Source organism: Enhydra lutris, unplaced genomic scaffold (genome assembly GCF_002288905.1).
Source record: "Enhydra lutris kenyoni isolate GAN:26980312 unplaced genomic scaffold, ASM228890v2 scaffoldscaffold3, whole genome shotgun sequence".
NCBI classification, from domain to species: Eukaryota; Metazoa; Chordata; class Mammalia; order Carnivora; family Mustelidae; genus Enhydra; species Enhydra lutris.
The window spans coordinates 8752787-8779681 of NW_019154087.1; the positions used below are offsets into that span (position 1 = coordinate 8752787).

The 26895-nt window shown below is 35.0% G+C and overlaps 1 protein-coding gene across 1 annotated transcript in view; it reads right to left on the reverse strand.

Moving 5' to 3' along the window:
* LOC111154288 (spermatogenesis associated 5) overlaps nt 1–26895 on the reverse strand; it is a 325382-nt gene that overhangs the window by 48784 nt on the left and 249703 nt on the right. Inside the window, exon 15 of the mRNA XM_022513797.1 lies at nt 17336–17500. Coding sequence (XP_022369505.1) covers nt 17336–17500 — 165 coding nt within the window. The remainder of the gene's footprint in view (nt 1–17335; nt 17501–26895) is intronic.

Genomic DNA, 26895 nt, shown 5'->3' on the forward strand with positions numbered 1-26895 from the left:
ACACACACACACACACACACACACACACACACACACACACACACACACAATGGAATACTACTCAGTCAACAAAAAATTAAATCTTGCCATTTGCAATGATGTGGATCGAACTGGAGGATATTATGCTAAGTGAAATAAGTCAATCAGAGAAAGACAGTTATCATATGATCTCACTCATATGTGGAATTTAAAAAGCAAAATAGAGGATCATGGGGAAGAGAGAAGAAAATAAAACAAGACAAAATCAGAGAGGGAAACAAACCATAGGAGACTGTTAATCACAGGAAACAAACTGAGGGTTGCTGGAGGGGAGATGGGTAGAAGGATGGGGTAACTGGGTGATGGACATTAAGGAGGGCATGTGATGTGAAGAGCACTGGGTATTATATAAGACTGATGAATCACTGACCTTTACCTTTAAAAACTGAGAATATACTGTATGTTAATTACTTTTTAATTAAAAATTTTAAAATAAATAACAAAAAAATAAAGATGGAACATATCTAAAGTTTCAAACTTTCCTCATAAACTGTAAAGTTTTATGGACAAACTTTCTAAGTCTTCATCACTGATGATTTATGAATCTCTTCTATTTTTTTGTGACTTCACTTACTTGAAAGATTCAGAATTAAAAACACATATTGTTTAAAGAGGAGCAATGCAAAGTCTTACTAAGACGCTAGAAAATAATAGATTGCTAGGGAGAGGAGAAGGGTATTGTTGATACAAATCGGCCCTTTGTTTACTGAGACAGTAAATTCAGGGTTCCATAAGAGGTGACCGTTATTTTGTTCTTCATGGATGGATGAATCAGTAAATGACCCATTGCATATAACTGCTAAGTGAACTTGTGTTCTAATCACAAAAATATTAATAATGTAGTCCTAGCTAGAATCAAAAAAAGACCAAGGTGGGGCATGAAAACATTAGGCCAAAAGAATCCGTATTTTAGGGCAGTATTTTTATGTAACCTGGATGCCATTTAGTAATGGTTCCTCAGTTTTTAAATCTGCCTTCCCTCTGTTTTCTTCATAGAGTCAAGCAAGAAATAATCTTGGTCTATAAATGCTATACTTTGATTTTTTCTAATTTGTAGAGAATTACTAAAGAATGATTGTGTATTGTGGTCCTGTACCTACTGGGATATATTCCAAATAGATATATGTCCAAGAGACAGGTCAGCAAATTATCATTTGAAAATCCTGGGAGTCCTAGGTGGCTCCGTCAGCTGCCCTTGATCCCAGCTCAGATTTCCAATCTCAGGGTTGTGATTTCAACCCTTGCACTGAGCTCCACAGTGGGCATGGAATCTATTTAAAAAACAAACAAAACAAAAAACCCACAAAAAACACATAATTAAAAATAAAAATCCTCAGATACCTTTTGAAGATTTAAAAAATTTTATTTATTTATTTGAAAGAGAGAGAGAGAAAGCACACCTGGGGGAAGCAGCAGGTAAAGGCAGAGGGAAAAGCAGGATCCCTGCTGAGAAAGGGGTCCCATGAGGGACTGGATCCCAAGACCCTGACTGAAGCTGAAGGTAGCCACTTAACCGACTGAGCCACCCAGACGTCCACTGAAGAAGATTTTCAAAACAGAAAATACTGTAAGTTAAAAAACCTAGTTGCTTTAAATTTCTGTCTTACTATTTTATAATGTGGGCATATCTGTGTTTTCTACAGACAGTTTCCTCTAACATTAGTTCTAATACTGTTTTAAACAATAATAGCTAGTGGTACAAACTAAGAGTCACAAATATATGCAAAGATAGAAAGGCTCTCAGAAATTATTTCTTTCAGTATAAGAAATAGAAATACAAAGAAATTAAGACCTGTCTGAGGTCATAAAGTGACTCAGCAGCAGAACCTAGAGATGAGACTCCATTACATCATTCCCAATATGTGATGTGACAAGGTTTTTCAATCAGAGAAAACGTTAAAAATGTAAAAACTGCTTTCTCTAATGTACTTCTTCATTTAAAATGTCCCTCCCCTCATCTATCACATCCTTGTACAGTTCTCCTGTGTTTTAAAACTCGGCTGTATAGTACTGCCATTGTGTAGTGTGTCATCTCCATATAAAATACCGCATGTGCCCAAGTTGAAACTGCTCCTGTTGAGTAGGGAGTCCCAGTTTCTGAGGGGAATGTTTTTCTATTCATGCAGGCAGAAAATCTGATTCAAATACAGTAGCATAATGTTCAAAGAAAAGAGAATGGTTTTCTTCATGGTTAACAGTTCTTTGAGGGAATAATTCTCCCTTGCCATTAAAAGTTATAAATCTCCACAATTATAAAATGAGGACAAAAATAAACCACTGAGCAAATATGGTGATTTTTATCTGTAAACAGTTACAAGGCATAAACCAATTCCAAATAGATCTCTTTTTCTAGAAATAATACATTTAATACCTTACTAAATATATTTTGAAAGTAAAAATTGGTAATTCATTGAAATTAAAAATTTCTGCTCTATGAAAGACACTAGAGTGAAAAAATAAGCCACAGACTGGGAGATTTTTAGAAAACACAAATGTAATAAAGAAGTGGCATCTAAAATATACAAAGAACTCCCAAGTTCAAATAAGAAAACAAATGACCCAATTAAAAAAATGGGCAAAAGATGTGAACAGATAGCTTACCAAAGAAGATATACAGATAGCAAATAAGCATATGAAAATATGCTAAACATATATCATTAGGGAATTGCAAATTAATAATGAGATACCACTACATGCATATTAGAATGGCTCTGATCTAAGACACTGACATCAACAAATGCTGTTGAGGATATGCAGCAATAAGAACTATCATTCACTGTTGATGGAAATGCAAAATGGCACAGCCATATTGGAAGACATTTGTCAGCTTCTTATAAAAGTAAACATATTCTTATCAAATGATCCAGCAATCACACTCCTAAGTATTTACCCCAAAGAGTTAAAATCCTAAGTTCATAAAAAAAACTTTCACATAATGGTTATAGCAGCTTTAATCACCCAAACTTGTTAAGCAACCAAGATGTTCTTCAGTAGGTGAATGGATAAACAAACTATGGTACATGCAGACAATGAAATATTGTTCAATAGTAAAAAAAAATGAGCAATCAAGTCACAAAATGATATGGAGGAAATGTAAATGCATATTACTATGTGAAAGAAGATTCCAACAATATAACATTCTGGAAAAGGTTATAAACAATGGAGACATTAAAAGATCAAGGGCTTAGGATGAGGGAGGTAGGGATGAATAGGTAAAGCACACAAGATTTTTAGGGCAGTGAAATTATTCTACATGATACAGTAATGGTGGATACAAATGTCATTACACATTTGTCAAATTCATAGAAAATACACCATCAAGAGTGAACCCTAATATTAAACCATGGACCTCAGTTAATAATAATTTATCAATACTGGCTCAACAATTTTTAACAAACATATCACAATAATGCAAGATATTAAGGATGGGGGAAACTGGAGGAAACAAGAGGGTAAACGGGAACTCTGCATCTTCCACTTATTTTTCTGTAAGCCAAAAATTGCTCAAAACTAAAATCTGTTCAGGTGCCTAGGTGGCTCAGTTGGTTAAGTGGCTGCCTTCGGCTCAGGTCACAATCTCAGGGTCCTGGGATGGAGCCCTGCATGTGGCTCCCTGCTCAGTGGAGAGTCTGCTTCTCCCTCTTCCACTGCATCTGCCTCACTGCTCATGTTTGCTCTTTCTCTCAAAATAAATAAAGAAAATCTTAAAAAAAAAACAAACACCTAAAATCTATTAATAAGAAATATATACATTATTAAAAATGACATTTAAGAGATAATTCTAGCTACCAAAGCATATCTTATACTAAGGTAGGAGAAACACCTCTACATTTTCCAGTGAGATAAATGTTTGGAGATGAAATTCCCATTCATAACTTATCAGTCATAAAAATGCATCACTGAAAAAGACAAAAAAATTCATCCTTTGATTATAGAAAATATTACTTTCCAAATTTTATATATAAATAGTAGAGAAATATGATGTTAAGTATGTATATCCTAGGTTTAGGGGTCATGCTGAAAGTTGGTGATGAAATGTTTCTCTTTGGAAGTTCCTAAGTTGATGAATTCTATACCTAATACATTTCTAAAAATTTTATCTAAAAATGTCTAAGAAAAAAAGCTTCTTACAAAGGGCAAAAATTGGTTATTGATTTTACTCTCTATTTCAGTTTTTTTTTTTTTTTTTTTGGGTGTCTGCGTAGAAAACTCAATTTTCTGTATTTTTAACTATAAAGTTCCTCTTACATTGGGGTCTTCAAACCAAAATTCCTTCCTCCCTTGTTTCCTTCTTTCTTCCCTCCCTTCCACCCTCCCTCCCTCCCTTCCTTCTCTCCCTCTTTCTTTCCTTTGTAAAAGTAATCTCTACCCTCAGTGTGGGGTTGAACATGACCCTGAGATTAAGAGTGGCATGCTCTACTAACTAAACCAGCCAGGTGCCCCAAACCAAAACTCTTTTAGGAACAAATTCTTGTTATCAAACAAAATCTTACAGATTAGAATTGAGCTCCCCCAACTGAAGTCCAGGTGAGGGGCTCTAGGATCTAGCCCTAAGACAACGCAAAAGAACCTAACACTTTCAGAGATAAAATTTTAAACTATCCTTTAAAATATAAGGATTTCCCAATTATAAAATCACTTACAGGATTTTCTACTACCATTACCTACCTTTTAGCTTCCACCCCAAAGTCCCCGATGCTAATAAGGTTCAGTAAAATATAATAGCAGTGTTTAAGATGAGGTTAGACTAATACCCGAGTCAATAAAACATATTAAGCAATTTGATTATAACCACGTGAAAATGTAATTGCATACAATAGAAAAGATTGGAAGTCCTTTCAACAAATTGTAGATACTTTTATTTATGTTCACTGGATGTTTTTTAATGTAAAAATTGTTGTTGTAGAATAAATCTTTTTTATAAGGAAATTTGAGCCCTTCAAGTATCTTGAAAGTTCGCAGAAGAGGGAAGGTAAAGGAGTTAAGAGCAAGAAAGCTCACTTGTTTTTAAACAATCTGAACACTGACTAGTTATATATTTATTTGGGAGAGTAAAGTTTTTTAAAATGCAGATGCTTGGGGCGCCTTGGTGTCTCAGTGGGTTAAGCCTCTGTCTTCAGCTCAGGTCATGGTTGCAGGGTCCTGGTATCAAGTCCCACATCGGGTGCTCTGCTTGGCGGGAAGCCTGCTTCCCCCTTCCCCTCTGTCTGCCTCTCTGCCTACTTGTGATCTCTCTGTCAAACAAACAAACAAATAAATAATAAAATAAAATAAAATGCAGATGCTCCCTGAAGTAATAATGGTTATTTGGCTTTTTAGTGATTTGATTCAATCAGATTGTTTTCTGAGACAACTGATTGGGACTGTCAAAAAAAAAAAAAAGCGCTCAAAAAAGTAGGTGTAGAGGATACTGTGGGTGGGGCAGCAAACTTGAAAGATAAACAGTGAAAAGTGAAGACAAATTTTGTCTAATCTAACCTTGTATAGGACTTGCTCTGTGCCTAAAGAAGATAACACAATCTCCCTTTTTCCTGTTGGTTGGCTTTACTAGCGCGTGTTCTCCTGCTTCCAGGAGCTAAAAGTTGTGTTTACTCTTTTGGGATTACTTATACTAGGGATGTAATACATTTCAAGGGACTTGCATGGGAAACTATCCATCACAGAACCACTTGGAGTAGGATCCAAGACATACCCACATCAACCCAGAAACCAAATTCTATACTAAGCTAGATCATGTTAAAGGTGAACTTCAATGTGTTTTAATTTTTACATAATTTATAATGTATAACATCAACTCTTGTCCTTGAGTTATTTTATGTCCCTAAAATTCAATTACTGATTTCTAGTTTTATATACAAGTACAAAATGAATTAAAATATTAATGTAAATTGCTTTATATAATAAATGTACTAAAATTTTATAGATAAGTACTTTTGGGGGAAAAAAGCCTAATTTAAAGGCAATGAAGGCATAATATACCCATGAAAATATCCTATAGGGTTCAAAATTAAGGTGAACTAGACATGGCAAGAATTTTTTGATGTGTAGATGCACAATATTAATTTCATAAATGAATGAGAGGTGAAATCATAGCTTAAGTGTCTTTTATTAAACTATAAGGAAGCCATAAACAAACGACCAAAGCAGCTTTTGTGAACCTGTGCATGTGTGCATAATTCATGCCAATTATGATCAACTCGGTTGTATAACAAGAAAGTTATTTTTCATTTGACAACTTTTGGCCATATCTCCCTACTAATCTCCAGTTCTGACACAAGCCATGGCACACAACAACAACAAAATAAGAAATGCTGGGGACTACTATTTTTATATCTGAGAGTATTTGTGTGACCTTTTATTTTTTTAAGGATTTTGGCAAGAAGTTAGTGTTAGGCAAACTAAATACAATTTTTGGTTTTAAATATAAAACCACTCCTTCAGGATTCTTTTGAAGTGAATAAAAAATATGCCAAAGGGCTACTTTTGCTACCACTGAAAGAATGTCTTGTCCTAATGCCAAAATCAGTTTAAGTGATTTTTTTTTAATTCTGAAGAAAAAGAGAACATAATTAATTAATGATTTGAAACTTCCACAGTGGTAAATGTGGCATGTGCATTACGCCTAGTGTCTCGAATAAGGAAACCTTCCTACAAATACAAAAGCAAAATCCACTTTCCAGATTTTAATAGCAAAAAGAGTTAAATATTGTCAAAGAACACAAGCCATAATATTTGGAGGTTGAAAACATATAAAAACCAAAAAAAAGAGAGTTCTGAATATCTTAATAATTCTTTCTACTTTACTTTCTAGCTTAAGGAATGGTTAGATTTTGTTTTTAAATTTCCAAAACATAGTGAAGGTTATATTTAAGAACTTAATGACTGCACTACAACTCTGAACAACCATTTGATAGAGTTTTAGTAACATTTTAATAGAATGACACCTTTGAGAACTCAGAATTACTGTCATTTGGGGATGAAGAATGAGAATATCCCATTGTCACCATCACACATCATATGACACATAGTACTTTATGTCATTAGTGTTAGATTTCTGAGCTTTACCTAGATACCTGGGTTTAATCCTAACCTAAATGAAAGGGCACAGTAATCAGGTATGCTTATTTCCTAAGTGATTATTCTAGGGGCGCTTGGGTGGCACGGTCAGTTAAACACCCAACTCTTGGTTTTGGCTGGGGTCATGATCTCATAGTCATGGGATCAAGTCTTGCTTCAGGCTCTGTGCTGAGTCTGGAGTCTGCCTTGGATTCTCTCTCTCCCTGTGCCCCTCCTGCTCATGCTCTCTCCCTCTCTCTCTAAATAAATCTTTAAAAAACCCCAAACCCCTCAACTTTCTAAAGTTGCTAGGTTCACTTCTCTTAATCAACAAAATTTATGTTAAAACAAATTAGAATTAAGTTGTATACTAGTCACTAGTATTACCTTGACGAATATGCTGATATAGGAAAATTAAGTTAATAGTGTGTAAGGAAACATTAGCTTTACACACTTGAAAGTAAAAAACAGTATATACATGTTTAATAGGAAAAAAATAAAAATAGGGGTTACAAATGTTTATAAATATAAAGTAGCTGAAATAAATACTGCATGTAACTATGAAATGAAGTTTAAATTTAAAGAATACACTGTTAAGACTAAAAAACATGATTCATACATGAAATACTCATTGTGAGTATTCATAAAACCCAGGCAATGAAATATGAAAAATTCAATTCTGTGGATTTTTTCATATTAAAGATCAATTAGATTGAATTTGCCAATTATAAAAAATATAACAGGGTTGCCTGGGTGGCTCAGTGGGTTAAGCCTCTGTCTTTGGCTCAGGTCATGATCTCAGGGTCCTGGAACTGAGCCCCGCATTGGGCTCTCTGCTCAGCAGGGAGCCTGCTTCCCCCGCTCTCTGCCTACTTGTGATCTGTCTCTCTCTGTCAAATAAATAAATAAAATTAAAAAAAAAAAAACCAAAAATGACTTATTGAGCACTTGCTATGTTTTTCAAGGGTAAGTCCCTTATATGAATGATTTCATCTAATCTGGACAACAGATCCATGAAGTAGAGACTTTTTGTATCCTTATTTACATATAAGGAAGGGTAAGAAATGGGCATATTAGATAGGCATTTGGATCTGGATCTTTCTCATTCCATAACCCATTTGCTTAACTATAATGTAGATTTGCATAGTAAAAAAATTTTTTTATACTTTTTTTTTTGTTAAAGAGAGGGAAAGAGTGAGAGAGGAGGGGAAAAGGGAGAGACAGTTATAAGCAGCTTCATGCCCAGTTTAAGGAGCCCGATGCAGGGCTCAATTCCACAATCCTGAGATCATGACCTGAGCTGAAATCAAGAGTTGGATGCTTAACCAACTGTGCCACCGAGGCATCTTGGTAAAAAATATTTTTGAAGGAATAAACAGTTTTTACATATATTTATATATATACTGATCAATTAGAATTATTAGAAATTAGCCTTCCATCACCTCAAATAACCAAACAAAAATATCCAAGTCTACTAGAATCTATATATACAGAATTAATAGCATGCTTTACACATCATTTTAAAATTGTGTTCCTCTCACATTAGTAGAAACTCTAAATTTTATCACTCTTTTGAAGATGAAGAAATACAGATTAAATGTGCAAAAATTCTGAGGAACCAGCACGTGTCAACAGAGACTGAGAATCTGGAAGAGGAGAAACAAGGCAGAATGTAAAATCCTTAATCAGCTTTACTACTGGCTTGAGTAATTCTTCACAGATACATATTTAGCCTGGAATCCAGGTTTGGGGTTCTAGATTATTAGGTCTTGACTAATTTGTTGCCTTGAAACACTGCTTCCTTATAAAGGGTTTCAGTATTTGGCTATAAAATGCTCTATTAAGTTTGTTGCTAGCCAGCCTCTCATTCAACATCCATTTCCTCTCTGACTAATGTTTCTTATAAACCGATGGCAGCTTTAAATATCTGGCAAGGAGTCAGTAATACAGGTATCACAGAACAAGCGTTCTGGAAATTTATTTGCTTTGGTGTAAACATCCTATCTGAAAAAGCCTTCAGGTAAGTTGAATTAAGGTTCTTGTATTGCTAGTTTGAGTAGATGGTGAAGTTTGGAAATACAGAAGATGTTTGTATCTCCACACGTTGGAAGTTTTAAAAACTACATTAAAATGAACATTGTAACTTCCCTGACAAAGAGTTTAAGGAAAAAGTGGACTGGTGGCTTATTTCCATTTTACAACATTTTTTATTATAATGCCTCCAGAATCACAGATATTGAACTTGACTAACTGTTCTTGAGGAAGCTGAAAAGCAGAGAAACCAAACTTCTCAGGGAAAAAAAATTTACTGGGAGTCTCTGAGCAGGTAAAACTTTCATTTCCATTCAGTGGAAAATTGTGAAAGTTTGCTAAGCAGAATTTTATTAAAATCTGAATTCATGCACAGTCTGTCTTTTCATGTTCCTATTCCTCTGGTGTTTTGATTTGGATTTCTAGGCCACAGTAGTAGCAAGTATATAGAGACTGCCTAAGAGCCTAAGATCCCAGGTTTCTAGAAGCACTGTAAAGGAAACAAAACCATGTTATATATCCCTGGAAGTCCAATGCCTAAGAAATTCCTTATACAATTCATTTAATGTATGATAGGTATATAACACATAGATTTTTAACACTAGGAAGGATCACAGAGACCATATTACCACCTCCCCTGTTAAAATATGAAAACTGAGTTCTAGAGATGATAACCGATTTGATCCAACTAATACTGTAATACATGGCCAAGATAGGATGAAAGTTTAAGTCTTGGCTTTTACCAAACTCCTTCACTTAGTATGAAGATTGTAAAATTGTGGGAACAGGGGAAGGAAAGGGGTGGTGGGGCTGGCTTAAAAGTTACAGCCTAAATATCTGCTTTTGGTATATGCTGATTTTTGCTCTGAGAATTCCATCATGATTCATTTGCAACAAGGTAGTTATATACTAGCAACTGAAAAGAGTTGTGGAAATAAGGTGTTGGCTGTAAGAGCTTATGTTCAACCTTATATGGGATAAGATGGCTCAGAGGGCATAAAGCACCTGACTTTCATCATTTTGGCCATTCATACCAGGTGCTGCACCTCATGGCTGGTTTAATACTGCACAAAAGACACCATTTTGTTGTTGTTTTGAAGAAAGGCAGACTGCTGCAATGCAGTGCCTCATTTGTATGTGTCTCGAGTCTTGAAGCTTAACTACCCTACGTTCTCCTACAAATGTTACCCGAGAGCTTGTCTAGAGGTTCTAGCAGTGGAGCACAGCTACTTGCATACACTTGACCAAAGAAAGGTCCTCTTCAACTGAGCAAGCAGCTTTGGGAGGGACGCATTAACTTCAAGTAGTGAAGGAGGAAGAAGACACCTGCCTAGCCAGCTAGATCAGCTGAATCAAACTTAATGATCAGTGGGGTGAAAGATGTCACAGTCAGATCACCCTCACATCCAAAAAGATATTACACAAAAGATATCTTTAATACTTTAATACTTCCATCTTCCCCCATAATTCATAATAAATAATGAGTTTCCATAATTTATCCCATTCACATAACATGTTTGTCCAGGGTTCATGCAGCAAATCTTAAAGTAACAGAAAGAAGTTTATCTACTTGGGATATAAAATCTAAATTTCTTTATTCAACGCATACATATCAACTTTATATGAGCTACTCTGCAAGGCACTCTGAAGGATATTTAAAAGTAGATAAGCTAAAAATGAGAGTCTTTTAGAGATGTGAAGGTTGTGTCCATACATGAATGCCCAGCTGAGGGGGGAGAATATGGACTGAAATGGGGAGTTTATAAAGCTCATGCTCTGCTTGACAAAGCTTTCCCTCAGGCAGGTAGCTCTCATTAAGTGGGGCAAAGGAGCACCTTTTCTAATTCACATAATAGCAGTGGGTAGGCTAATGGTGGTTTTGGACACAAAACACCACCAATCTTTGATAACAGAAGTTTGATCACAACATTTTTTATTAACTTTTTCAATGGCTCTCCAATGCTTAAAGGAGAAGAGAAAGTTTAGATGATATTCAAGGTCCTTCATATCTGTCTTACTTTTCTTGTTTTATCACCTACTACTTCTATATGCAGACTCTTTCTTCTAGTCATATTTCACCATTTAACCAAATCTAGGACACACCATGCTCTTTTATGCATCTCTGCCTTTCCATCAGCCAGAAATGCTCTATACCCAGCCCCACTCGACTTAGGGAACTCCTACTCACCCACTGACACTCAGATCAGCTATTCCCTAGTTCAGATTCAGCTAGTGTGAGTCACACCCTCTCCTTTCTCCCATAGTATTCTGTACATCATTAGAGCATGCCATATGAACACTTTATATGGAATTTAGTCATTTGTATGTTTTCCTTCAAAATTGCAGGTCTTATTCTCAATATTTGGAAAATACAGTACACGGATAAAGAAAAACATAGTTCCTAACTTCAAGTACTTATATTTATTTGGGAAGTTGACAACAGGGTAACTAAAATCACATATAAGATAAATATACATAAAAATGTAAAGATGTTTCATATCTGCTGCTTAGTTTGCTAAGTCACTGTCCGTAAGAGCAGGCAAACCTTTACTAAACTTTCAGGTATGTCAAAGAGAATAATGAAACACTTTCAAAGACTCCTCAGTTGACTCCAAGGCATGAAAAGATCATGAAAAGTCTTTCAGGAGGAGTTGAAAGATTTGGTTTCTGGTCCTGGGTTTGTCACTTATTTGCTGTGGAACTTCAGACAAATTGTTGTTTTTGCTTGGCTCTGGTTCTCTTGGTATAGCACTGTTCCCATAGGGTTAAGATACTCAAATAGATAATGCATACAAAAACACATTTAAAACTAGAAAATGCCGCTTTAGCTGAATGCTAAAACTGACATTTTTTGTTGGTAGAATGACAGATTCAACACATAAATTTATGATTCATCCAACATTAACATCCACGGACTGTGAGATAATGGTTGCTTTGCTGGACTCCAAGAACGAGAAAAACCTGGTTTCTGCTGCAGAGAATCTTACAGTTTGTTTGGGAGATCAAAATAACTACAAGGAAAAAAAAAACATACAAAGAGCTAAACAAGTAAAACAGAAATCAGTGTAAAACTGTTCAAAAAGAGAAGTCACTTCTGGTGCGGTGGTCATGTTTTAATGACAAAAACAGGATTTCACTAGGTTGTGTAAGACAAGAGGATTTTGAAATTCTGGGGTATAGAATTTTAGGGAAAATGCACAAAAAAGAGTAGAGTGGTAACAAGGATCTCAAATAAGAACAGTAGACCGGTTGGCTCCAGCAGTATGTATTCACAGGGCACTTTCTGATTAGGCAGAGCAAGTAGGTGGCAGACAGTGTTGCTAAGTACTGTGGCACTCTGCTTCACTTTGGGGATGGAACAGGGCTGCCAGGGTGCTCTCTGACACTAACCAGAGGGCCTGAAACCAGCTAGCAGCTGTTCTCTAGTATTATCTCAGATGGGTTGTTAGATAGAGTCAATCTATGCCAAATTCAAATATACTGGTTCTGATTTTTAGTTTGGGGAAAATTGCCTCAAGAGATTTCATGTAGGAAGAGTACAGACATCCGAAATGGCTATGATTTTTTTCCTGTTTTCATTGTGTTGGAGAAAAAAGAGAGAATGTCAGAAGGAATATTAATCAGTAAGATAGAAAATTAATTTAAGGTTCTCTCTTTATTAGCTATAATAGCGTTAAGCATGGTGACTAGAACCTTGTTGAATTAATGAGGCACACTGGAAGGTAATTTTTTAACGTCAAGCCGGCATTAAGACCTTCAGCTATTAGACCCAGAAAGACAGAGACTACAAAACAAATCCAGAGCAAGAAACATGATTTTAGTAAAAAAAGAATAGACAGAGTAAATTAAAATGAAGTTAAAGCTTTTCAAAAACTTAGTGTGGAATGTATTTAATAAATTGCTTTAAGAGAACTTTCTCCCAATAGGTTCATTAGATTACCCTAAAAATCACCATATAAAGCAGATGTAATAGTCTTTAGAAAAGAACAGGAAGCAACTCATTTGTAATTTAGCTTTCAGATACATTATCTGGTTACTGAGGCAATGGAAAACATTACCATCTTATAGCAACATCATCTAATTTCCGTGGTAAATATAAATACTGAACAGATAAGAGGGAGAAAGAATAAAGGGACCCAACATTTATGAAGCACTCTTTATGTGTCATGCATTGTTTCTTGGTACTTCTGTATTTGCTACCTGTTTTAACCCTCAAAATGATTTCAGTCACTGAGATAACTTAAAAATGAGAAAATGGAGGTTCAATGTTCAAAAACTTGCTGAAAGCACCCTGAAAGAAAAAGACTACAATTCTTTTAAAAGTCTATTCAAATGCAACACTAAAATTTTGCTTTGTTTTCCTTTTATTGCTTGTCTTGGAAGTTGAATTCTCAAATCTTGATGTGTGAAATAAATGCTCTGATTGCATATATTATTTATAAAATATATAACGGATAACTGGCTCTTAGACATATTATCAATTTCACTTAATGAGATAAGCACTAACAGGAGGATAACACCCAAATGCAAGTAAACATTCAACTTCAATTTTACAGACACTATGTATGAGCCTATGTCAGCAAATTCCTATAGAGGAAATTATATATCTTACTCGTCACCTCTGTTCCTGAGCACATGGCACATGGGTAATGGGCTGGGTTATGCCTTTCATGTGCACATATTTGTGACTGTTGATTTCCTGTTGGTGGGTAAGATAAAAATTTTCCTAAAGTAACTAAGATAACTGGATAAAAGACAAATGAAAAAACGAAGTGGAATCTGCTACAAATAACTTAAAAAACAAAAATCAAAGCAAAAGAAAACAATGGGTATAACCAAAAAAGACTTATTATTTCCTCCTGAACTGAATTCCCATCTGCTTTTAAATGGCAACATGTTTTTCTATTAACTGGGAGCTACAGCCAAGAAGTCAAAGACAAAGAGGTTCTGGCCACCAGGGAGCGGTGGGCGCAGTGATGGCTGAAGGATGCTACCTGCTTCAGCCTCTCCATGGAGGCTGCTCCCTAGTGACCTGACTCCCCTTCCAGTTGGCAAGAAACTTCCTCTTGGGACTCTCCTGAGAATTAAAGAAATGCTTCAGTTCTCTGTATACCCTCTCCAAGGAAGGAAAATGAGGTAACTCACAGGGGTCTAAGAGGCCATTTAAAACACTGGGCCATGTAAGCTTTTAATAAACAATGTTCACTGGGCAAAATAAAAATAGGTTGAAAGAAAACATTTTTAAAAAGTAACTCCTCTAGTTCAGTCATTAAAAGTACCCATATCATTTCTAATCACTCTCTAGAGCTTTTTGTTGTTATTTTTTTAAGTAAGCTCTACACCCAGCGTGGGGCTTGAATTCCCAACCCCAAAGTCAAGAGTCACATGATCTACCTCTGAGCCAGCAAGGCACCCCCTCTGTAGTTTTTTAATTAAAATTAAACATTAAAAAAATACAACAGTTAGGTTTCTAAAAGACAGACACTGGTGTCAACAATTTCCTCATCTCTGGCTCACATTCTTGTTCATGTAGCTAAGACTGTACAGTTTAAATTAATATATAATATATACTATATATTATAGATAATTCATATATATATATATATATATATATATTACTTATATAATAATGATGATACAACATTCCTGTGAAGACAACTAATTTATTAGTACTTTCATTTTACACCAAAAGTGGCCACTGAGATACTCTCTAAATTTGAAAAAGCAGCTATGGCCATAGCAAGGTGTGTTGCTACAAAGTTAGAGGGTTCACCTTATGATAATGACAAAGGGAAGTCTATTTTTCCTAAATATAATTTTAAAATTGTTTTTCTTTTTCAGTTGGTTAAATGCTTGTTAAATATATACAATGTAATAGGTTCTGTGCTGAAGGATCTGCATTAGACTAAGGACGAAATAAAATTAGTTACATCAGCCATAAAGCACTGGCTCTGCCAGAGTCAGGTGACCAGGTTCCAGCTTGAATTTATCTTGCTGCTAACAACAACAATAAATCAAAACTAATTTTGGCTTTCAACACCGATGCACCATTTTCATTCTGAAGGAAAGTGGTGGGGGGAAAGATGGGATCTTATATTATTTGAAGCTAAATGTTGTCGGTCTTAAATTTCCTATTTATTAATTTTAAGACTTTTAGAACTACTAAGAAATAGCTCTGAATAAAATTTCTATGAAGTTATAATAATATATGGACTATAATTAGGACCAGGGTGGGATATACTTCCCCCACCCAATCATTATAGGACCTAAAAATGTAGTTCAAGGAGGGACAGAATTTTCTGCTACTTTTCCCTTGTGACTATTTTTAGAAGATCTGATATAAAAATTAATCAGAAATGAATGTGCTTATATTACAGATTGAGTAAGACATGTACTACATAAGAACTAGCAAGCTGGTACAATAATTCTGGCACCAAATGAGTTTTTTCCTTTCAGCCAGACAGAACCTCAAAGGCTTTGATTTTTGTTTTGCATTTCTATGCTACTACCGTGAATTACTTCAAAGTGAGAAAGGCACATTTATACCTTGCTAACTGCTCTTCCACTTCATTCAGCTCAAGTGAAAGATTTCTGGTTTCTTCTCTTTGCTGCTTCCTGTAAACTGACATATATACATGATGCCAGCCCTTGGTCTCACAACAAAAACTGAATTCTAGAAATGTTGGAGCAGTCAGTTAACAGCAACTATACGTTCATTTTAACTAAATGGACAGTCATGTCAAGAAGATGCTCATAAGGATTATTTTTTCAGATAGGACTTAAAAATGTATGTACTTCAACTGCTTCTCAAGGTACTTTCTACATGACTTTTTTTTTTTCTCTCGCAGTGAAAATGAAAAATCTTTAGGTGGGGAAATCAAATATACATAGTTCATAGTTGAGACGAAACAATGAAGAGATTTAGATCTATTTTAGTTGTTGTTATTAACTATGACTGAATGATAGACACGGTTTAATTCTACATGTAAATTTACCTACAATTCTGAGTACACTATTGATCTATTAGGTATTAATCTCTTTTTGGTTTTTACAGAGGACAGATTATGAACAATAGCAAGCAGACAGAATGTGGAGTCTGTATGCTGGATAATTCAGAAGAAAAATAATTTCTTACTTGAAAATATATTAATTTCCCCGTACAAATCCATATTGGTGGTATTCAGAAGATATTTCTGTGTTGAGGACTACAGTCTGTCCTTTCTTGAGAAATGCATGTAGAAAAGAAGCACAATTATTTTAATGGATTTTTATTTTGTAAAGAAAAATGGCCAAAGCAAAAAGCTGCTAAGGAGAGGAAGAAATGTTTACCTGCCATACTTTAAAACTTTCATATTTTCACAGAGGTCTTGCTGTTCTTATTGACAGTATACTTTCCCAGCTAAGGGTAGATTATAGGCTGTCCCTTTTACAGTTTTATTATTTATTTATTTTAAAATTTTATTGCTTTGAAAGAGCGAGAGCATGCATATGCGAGAGACAGAGAGAGAGAGAGAGGGCGAGCAAGCACGAATGGGGGGAGTGTCAGAGGGAGAAGCACACTCCCCACAGAGCAGGGAGCCCAATGTGGGACTCCATCCCAGGACCCTGGGATCGTGACCTGAGCCGAAGGCAGATGCTTAACCAACTGAGCCACCCAGACACCCTCTTTTACAGTTTTTATGAATTTTTAATATATAAGTAGATTGACATAATTTTCCAAAATGATAAAAGATGGTAATAATATAATTTCTCTGCCAAGTCTTGTACTTCTGAGCACTTGCATGACATCCTAATTTCATTTTTATGATCTCTATTAGAAAACAGTATGTAAAGTTGTGTTTCATTTCCATTTGACAGGTCAAGAAATCGAAGTTCAGAGAAGCATAGAATGGTTGGAAGCTGATGTATCAAGAAACCCCAAAGAAGAAACTTCTACTTCTGGTCCAATGTTCTCCCCACTATATCATGTTAATTCTCTGAAGACTACATTTTGAGAAGTGACAGAAGCAAGGTAAAAACAACTGAGATACAATAGAGGCCAGTAAAATGCAATTTAATTTAGTGACTACCTGTCATATAGTGCATTTCCTGTTTGAAGATTTCTTAACATACAGTTATTTAAAACAGTTGGTATCAAGCAGTCTTTTTGCTAATGACCCCAACCCACTGCTTTCCTGTTACCAAGGTATTTTGAGCAGAACTATCTTACCTCTGCTCCTGAATATGTATCTGTTTGGAGGATGAGTTCATCCAGATCCACATCATTACTGATTGGCATAGAATGAAACTGGAGGTTAAATATTTCCCTTCTTGTTGCTGCATCTGGTAAAGGCACATAGATGATTCTATCAATTCTTCCAGGTCGCATCAAAGCCTATAAAGAAGATGATAGATACCATGCAGATCACCCAAACTCAGAACTGACATTCCACATGAAAGGTACCAAAGAAAGGGGATGTCTGGAATCTCATGAATAACCTACTATTACCCATAATTAGTACATAAAACAAGTACTAGTGATTCTATCATCTATTTCAAAGATCTAAACAAATAAACAATATTCAAAGTACTTTTGAGAATAGCAAAGCAATAATTCTGAGAGGCTTTCTGTTTCTCAGCAACTGTCAGGTCAATAAAAGATGGCTATTTTCTCTTAGGGAAATGTGTAATATGACTTATATTCATTACATCAAAAGACTTTTTTTGGAACTTCCTGCAATAACTCTTAAAATATGGGCTAAGCTGTTTTAGAGAGCCCTCAAAATAGCATAGCTCTGATCAAAGAATACTTCTAGAGCTGAAAGTAGTCAAATGAACTTCCCTCATATTTTATTAGAGGCTAATGCCTAAATTATCTTAGAGCTAATGAAATTCATCTACTCATAAAACTTTATTGAGCATGCACTATATACCAGACATTGTTCTTGGTACTAGAAAACAGTTAATACATGTGTAAGATAGATAAGTGTAAGCATAAAATAGATATGTATAAAAGTGATTGTGGTGATGGTTACATATGACTATGGATATCCTAAAAGCCACTGAGTTGTGTATTTTAAGTGGGTTAAATTTTTTTATGTAAATTCTATCTCAGTAAAGTTATTAAAACAGATATAGGTCTAAAATGTATATATGTATTAAGGGACTGGGGCAACTTTTAGTCGGGGTGGTGAGAGAAAGTCTCTGAGGTAACTTATGCAGATGTCCAAAGGAGTCAGCCTCAGAAAGATCTGGGGGAAGAGCATTCAAGGTATCAAGTACAAAGAGCAAGAATGACTAATATGTTCCAGGGAAAGAAAAAAAAATCTGCGGTAGAGTGAATAAAGGGAAAAGAAGTAGGAATGAGGTCCAAAAGATAGTCATAAGTGGATCATGAGGCCATAAAAGACATGGTGAAAAGTGTGGATTGTATTTTAGTTGTAAAGAGACATCATTGAGAGGTTTTAAGTAGAAGGTGAATTGGTAAGATTTACATTAAAAGATCACTCATGGGATGATATCAAAGGTCTAATTTGTGTAACTACAGTCCCAGAAGAAAAGGTAAGAGAAGATGGGGTAGAAAAAATATTTAAATAAGAATAAGCCAGAATTTCTCCAAATTGGTAAACAAATTTACACAATGAAGAAGCTCAGTGAATTTAAAATAAAATAAATATAAGGAAAACCACATCCAGGGGCACCTGGGTGGCTGAGTGGGTTGGGCCTCTGCCTTCAGCTCCAGTCATGATCTCAGGTCCTGGGATCGAGCCCTGCATCGGGCTCTCTGCTCAGCAGAGAGCCTGCTCCCCGGCCCTCCCCCCCACCGCCTGCCTCTCTGCCTACTTGTGATCTCTGTCAAATAAGTAAGTAAAATCTTAAAAAAAAAAAAAAAAGAAAGAAAAGAAAAGAAAACCACACCCAGACACGTCATAGCAAACTGTTGAAAACCAAAGACAAAATCTTGAAAGCTGCCAAACTGAATACAGAGAACAACAATTTGAATCACCAATGATTCTCAATCAAACAATAAAGAGCAAAAACCAGCAGAACAACATCTTTAACGTGCTGAAAGAATAAAAATGTCATTCCAGAATTCTAGTACCAGTGAAAATATTCTTTAATGGTGAAGAAAAAATGAAGTCATTTTCAGATAAAAGAAACCAAGAAAATTTGTTTCGAGCAGAATGGCACTACAGAAAATGCTAAATGACGTTCTTCAGGTTTCAGGGAAATGACATAAGATGGAAAATTGGAAAATTGAATCTTCAGGAAGAAATGAAGAGTACTGGAAATGAAACACTACAAAACTGTACATGCTTTCCACCTCCGAAAAATTACTCTTGCTGCTGACATAATAAAAAATGGCATTTCTTGAGGATTTAAGAGACACTCACTTATAACTAGTGAAATACAGCATATTTCTATATGTGCACTTTTGAATGAAATACCCAGAAAAAAGGTTTGATAGACATAAATACTGAAAATAAGAAAGACAGGAACTATAACATGAACATCTTCTAATTAAAAAACCAAAAAACCAAAAAACCAAAATCCTGAAAATGCAGCTGAGATCACACTCAGCTATATATAAAACACTATAGAAAATACAAACATCAAAACCTCATACAGTTTCATAGCAGAAATCAGGTCTTAGAGAATCAGCTTGTGCGCGTGCGTGCGCGCGCACGCGCGCGCACACACACACGCACACATCATGATATCCTGTGAGTAGTAAACTGTGAGTAATAAATTGTCCTCTGTCTCTGACCCGAGAATCTCATGTCATTAGCCAAGTCCCCATGAAATTGTGACAGGCTAACTTCTTAGCTTTCAAATAGGGTAAAGTCTCAGAATCTTTATAGTTCTTGATAAGTATGTTCCTAATAACGGAGCCTCAAAATAATATAAAGCAAAAACTGCAGGATTAAAGAGATAAAAAGATAATTCCATAATCACAATAGGAGATTTTAACTCTTAGCAATTACAGTACTAGAAGGCAAATCAGTAAAGATAGGAAGGACTGAGGATTTGAACAAGACTATCAATCACTGTGACTGAATTGATAGTTATTTATGGACCACTATACCCAACAATTGCAGAATACATATTTTTTTCAAGTATACTTGGTATAATCACTAAAACAGCTCATATGATGAGCCATTAAACAAAACTCAACAAATTCAAAAGGACTGAAATCATACAAAGTAGTGCTTTGACTATAAGAAAATAAATTAGAAATGAGTAAACAATAAGACACAGAGGAAAACCTCAAGCACCTGAAAATTAAGCCACACCCATCTAAATAAACCACAGGTCAAAGAAGAAATCATGAGGAAATTAGAAAGTGTTTTAAGTTGAATGATAATGCAAATCTAACATATCAAGATTTGTAGAATATACTTAAAAGCAGTACTAGAGACAAATTTATAACTTTTTTAAAAAAGATTTTATTTATTGGATAGACAGAGATCACAAGCAGGCAGAGAGGCAGGCAGAGAGAGAGGAGGAAGCAGGCTCCCTGCTGAGCAGAGAGCCCGATGCGGCTTCCCGATCCCAGGACCCTGGGATCATGACCTGAGCTGAAGGCAGAGGCTTTAACCCACTGAGCCACCCAGGTGCCCCAAATTTATAACTTTAAATAGTAGGAATGAAGTCCAAAATTAATGACCTAAGGTTCAAGAGTAAGTACAAGGAAGGAAATAATAAAGATGAAGCAGAAATCAATTAAACAGTTAAAAACAATAGAGAAAATTGAAAGTCAAGGGTAGTTTTCTGGGAAGACTTTTTTTTTTAAAGATTTAATTATTTATTTTAGAGAGAGAGAGAGAGTATATACGTGGGGAGAGGCAGAGAGAATCTCCAAGCAGATTCCACACTCAGCACAGAGCCCAACATTGGGCTTGTTCTCATGACCCATGCGATCATGACCTGAACCAAAATCTGGAAAGATTTAAAAAAACTGATTAAATTCTAACTAGATTGAACAAGGATAAGAGTGAAGAAATCACCAACATCAGAAATGGAAGAGAAGTTATCTCTACAGATCCTACAGATAGCAACAAGAATAGTAAGAGAACACTGTGAACAACTTTATGACAATAAATTCAACAACTTTGATAAAAAATAAGTTTCTTTAAAAATCCAGTTACCAAAATGGACACAAAATGAAAAAAACAAAATAAAAACGACCCTATATTTATATTTTTAAATGGAAATGAATTAATAAAAAATTTAATTTATTATGAGTTTTACACCAAAAAACTCTAGGCCTAAATGGTTTCAGTTCTGAATTCTACCAAAGAAGAAATAACAGTAAGATTGTACAACCATTTCAGAATAAAGAAAAGGGAACACTTTTCAAGGTACAAGTCTTTATGCAAAGGCAAAAGGCAAAAGACCAAAGACAAAAACTGGCAGGGGGAAAGGAAATATAGAACTTGGAAGAGGAAAAGGTAAAACTATCCTCATTTGCAGATGCCATGATTGTTTATGTAGAAATACTAATAAGGAACCTACAAAACTACTAGCAAGATTACAGAATACAAGTTTATTATAAAAATTGTATTTTATATATTAAACAGTAAATAGAAAATGAAGTTTTAAAAATCCACATGAGAATATATAAAAAGAATAAAATGTAAAAGACAGAAATAAAATTAATAAACACTTTACTGGAAACTAGAACATTATTGAGAAAAATTAAAGACCTACATAAAGAGAGATATACCATGTTCATGAAGTAGAAGACTCAGTATTAAGATATTCATTCTTTTCAAATTTATCTATAGACTCAGTGCAATTCCAATAAAAATTTCATAAGAGCTTTTGGAAAAAACCTGACAAACATTATACAATTTATACGGAAATACAAATGAGAATAGTGAAAGCAAGTCAAAACAAAAAAGTTGAAGGACTTACACTACCTGATTTCAAAACTTGTAATGCTAAAAAAATCAAGACAGTGTGATAAGGTCCAGAGGATATAAATATAGATCAACAGAATAGAGAAGGGAGTCCATAATGGTTTTTATTTTTATAGCATCCAACTAGGAAAGGAAAGCATTACAAAAATAATGCTGTAACAACTAGACACTCTTATTTATTTATAAAAAAGATTTATTATTTAATTGATTTATTTTTAAAGATTTTATTTATTTGTCTGAGAAAGAGAGAACACACAAGCAGGGGGAGCAGCAGGCAGAGGGAAAAGCAGGCTCCCACTGAGCAAGGAGCCCCTTCTGGGACTCAACCCCAGAACCCTGGGATCATGACCTAAGCCAAAGGCAGATGCCTAAGCAACTGAACCACCCAGGAGTACCTTATTATTTTATTTTAGGGAGTGAGAAAGCAAATAAAGAAGGGAGGGACAGAGGGAAAGGGAGAGAGAGTCTTAAGGAGACTCTGCACTGAGCATGGAGCCCACTTGGGTGCTCAATCTCATAACCCTAAGATCATGACCTCAGCTGAAACCAAGAGTTGCATGCTTAACCAACTATGCCACCCAGGCATCCCTCGGTACCCATTTTAAAAATGAACCCTGATCCTTACTTGACATTTCAAAAAATTAACCTGACATGGATCATAAAATTCAATGTATGAGCTAAAACTACAAACTTCTAGAAGTATAAAAAATTAACTGGTCTTTAAAAAATTAAATTTTTTTCTCTTCAAAAGATACCTTTAAGAAAATAAAAAGGCAAGCTACACACTGGGATAAAATGTCAATAGGCATAACTGACAAAAAAATTTTGGATCCAAAATATACAAAGAAACCTTAAAAATAAAATAATAAGAACACAACCAAGAGCAATTGGGCAAAAAATTTGAACAGAATTTCATAAAGGAAACTATATGGTTGTGAAGTAAGTAAATGAAAAGATGCTCAACATCACTAGTTACCAGATCAAAGCAAATTTAAATCACAATGTGATGACATAATTACATTCTTATAAAAATGACTAAAATTAAAGACACTGACAATACCAAAGATTGAAAAAGGACATGGAGCAATAAGAACTCATACAGTGTTAATGGGAATATAAGATACAACCACCACTTTGGAAAACTGTCAGTTTCTTAAAAGGTTAAACATTTCCCACCATAACAACCTAGCTACTCTACTCTTAGGTATTTACTCAAGAGGAACAAAAACATATATCCAGACTTGCACATGGATGTTCATAGCAGTTTTATTCACAATAGCCCTAAACTGTAAACAACCCAAATGTCCACCAATTCATGCATGGATAAACAAAGTATGTATATACATATAAGTGAACACTAACTGGCAATAAAACGAATGAACTATTGATACACTTAACATGCATGAGGTCTCAAATCATTTTACTGAGTTAAAGAAATTAGATATGGAAGAATACATGTTACATAATTCCATTTATCTAAAATACTAGAAAAAGCCAATCTAATCTATAATTACAAAAAGCAGACTAGTGGTAGTTTGGAACCCCGGGCAGAAGATGGGTTACCAAGGGAACAGAAGTAATGTTTTGGGGTTGACTGAAATATTCTCTACCTTGATTGCAAAGGTGGTGACACAGGTTTACATATATATATTTTTAAGATTTTATTTATTTATTTGACACACAGAGAGAGAGAGAGAGAAATCACAGGTAGGCACAGAGGCAGGCAGAGAGAGGGGGGAAGTAGGCTCCTTGCTGAGCAGAGAGCCCAATGTGGGGCTCGATCCCAGGACCCTGAGATCATGACTTGAGCCGAAGGCAAAGGCTTATTAACCCACTGAGCCACCCAGGCACCCCCAGGTTTACATTATGTTTACATTAATTGTATACCTTAAATGATGCAGTTTATTATGGCATGTAAATGATAAATAAAGTTGATTTAAAAAGCAGTAACTTGTATTTGTTAGAGTCTCGGTATTTCTCAATCAATCAGTAAATTCAAGGGCATTGGAGATGTTCTCAGATGATCTCTATCTGGAAAGATTACCTCCTTCAACTAAGCAGTTTGAAAAAAGTCACACAGAAGTGGTCAATAAAAAAAAAAAAAAAGGAGTGGTCAATAAGAGAAGGAATACTTACTTAATAACAGATCAATTTTTATGATTTGGCCATGAGGATAGATTGGCAGATATCACAAGCATTTCAATCCTATAATCAATTCATTCTCTCTCTTTTAAAAATTTACTTTATCGTGCTTATGTTTAGAGTTCTAAATAGACTGTTAAAGTTCATGGGATCAATTCCATTATATCTCATACCAGTGCTTCATAAAACATTCCAGTAAATGTTAACAGATGTAATATAGAAAAGGCTTTTCTTGTTAAATAACATTTGGGAAACAATGGGTAGAAGCAAAATTAAGCAGCTTGGCTTCCATATGCAAAAATTTTTGGAACCCATACTAATAAAAATTTCCAAGAGAAGTCTATAGTAGTATATACAAATATTATCCCAAATTCTAATCAAACATCTCAAAAGTTAATATTCCATTTTCACTTTGGAAAATGCTGGTGTGTACTTTCTGCATATGTCTCAATATCTACAATATGGTGAATGTCTACAAGATAACTATTAATTCTTAAGTTATATATAAATTGGCAAGCAAAAAGTCAATTAACAAAGACACAGTAAAGGTAACTTCCTTTGTTTAAAAACGACTGTTTTGGGGTGCCTGGGTGGCTCAGTGGGTGAAGCCTCTGTCTTAGGCTCAGGTCATGATCTCAGGGTCCTGGGATCAAGCCCCCCATCGGGCTCTCTGCTCAGTGGGGAGCCTGCTTCCCCACCTCTCTCTGCCTACTTGTGATCTCTGGTTGTCAAATAAATAAATAAAATCTTTAAAAAAAAAAAAAAGGCTGTTTTAATTATTTAATTATCTGCACCCAACATTAGTACATTAGGTAAAAATGATGCATGATCAGCTTCCTTGAAATGTACTTAATTAAGTTTTCAACCTGCATTTCAATTATGGGGAATCACTTCTCCCCTACCTACAACATATATAGGATTCAGTAAACTAGAATGATTCCAGTAAATATATGTTTTCAAATTATTAAAAGTATTAGTTAAGGCAAATAACATTAATGTTTATATAGCCCTTAAGAATCTATAAACCACTTTTCACGTACTGTATTTTACTTAATATTTCTCCAAATCCTGTGAAGTAGTTATTGTCATATACCTATTAAGAAACAGAGAATGAAGCCCAAGAACATACAATAAAAGGCAGAAGTAGGCTGAATGTTGAATCAGTCCTCTTTTTACTTTACTATCCTATCAGTATAAGGATACATAGTATAGATGGACAAATGAAAAAAATTCTTGTTCTGAAATATGATATACATAGCAAAAGAAATTTAAATAATTCTTGCATCAAAAAAAAATTATTATGTATCTACTTTGGGCCAGGCCCTGTTTTAGGTGCTGGGGAAATAGCTGTAAATGGTTTGGTTATTTTTTAAAGTTGAAGTTATCCTTTTCACCCTTATGGGAAAACTCATATTCTAGGCTATTTTAAAATTTCCTTTCCAATAGATCAACAACACAGCAAAGGATATAGAGCACACACGTCATCTAAGTTATTGGAACAACACTCAGCATGCATCTAGGTGCACCCTCCTTCCCCCCCTCCACACACACACATTGTAACTGTCCCTGGGCAGTGCAGGTTGAGTACACTTCAATGATTATAACATCTGGGCCAACAGCCAGCTGGTCTTTTTCTGGTCTGATCTTGTCAGTGAAAGTTAGCTTAAAAAATAGTAGGAAAGAGCTTTCCTTCCTGTAAAACCCTGAATGAGTTAACACCCTTCCTAGAATTTCTTTAAAAATACTGTTCTGGGATATTAGGGTGGAAGAATGCATTCTAAATGATGGCATGTTCTGTTATTTTAAAATCAACATATGACAACTCTCAATGAAAAAATAAGCCAAGCCTTCCTAATACTACTCTGAGCCCTTCTAGCCCCAATGTCATAGATACTGTGGCTGCTACCTTAAAACTCTACTTAAAAATATCATAGGGCAAACTGCCTTTTCAAGAGAACTTATTCAAGACCTTGGCAAGTCCCTACATCTCAGCCCTGGTTTCTTCATGTGTGAGAAGGTGGTTCTTTACTCAGAGAGGGCTGTGTATATCTGACAAGAATTCTCCTCAAAATATACAGATGAAGAAATACCCCTACACAATTCTGTTAAATAATTCCATAAAGTTCACCTGAAATCTTCTGGTGCACCCAGGACTACAAATTATTACATGACCTATTACATGGGACTTCCAACCCTGATTCTAGGACTCCATTATAGTATCTTTCTGAAGGAAACGCCCACAGTTCATGTTACATGGTGATTACTGAAAATGTGTTGTTATTTTAGTTGATTATACCAATTAATTAAATTAATACCATTTTCTTTTCTTCTCTGACCTTTCCAAAAAGGACTTAAAAGCATTTCTGGTATTTCATATTAAGGATTATTCTTAATGATTCAACTCTATTACCACAGTTATAGGGCTGCTTTTTTAAATAAAATTCTGCAATTTGACACTTGTAATTTCATATTCTATCAAATGTTTAAATCTAACTTAGTTAGCATAGAAATACTTGTTCAGACTAAGGTATTAAAACAGACACTTTGAAAAATCAGGTCCCATGGCTCTTATTTATTTTGAATGATCAACAGGGTGTGTATGTGATGGTAGGGAGTGCCTTCCTTTAGGAAAGACAAGTGGCACTGAGTCTTTACATTTTACCCTAATAAAAACATATCAGTGTATCATGATGCATGGAGAAAACAGATCTGGAAACTGGGAAGA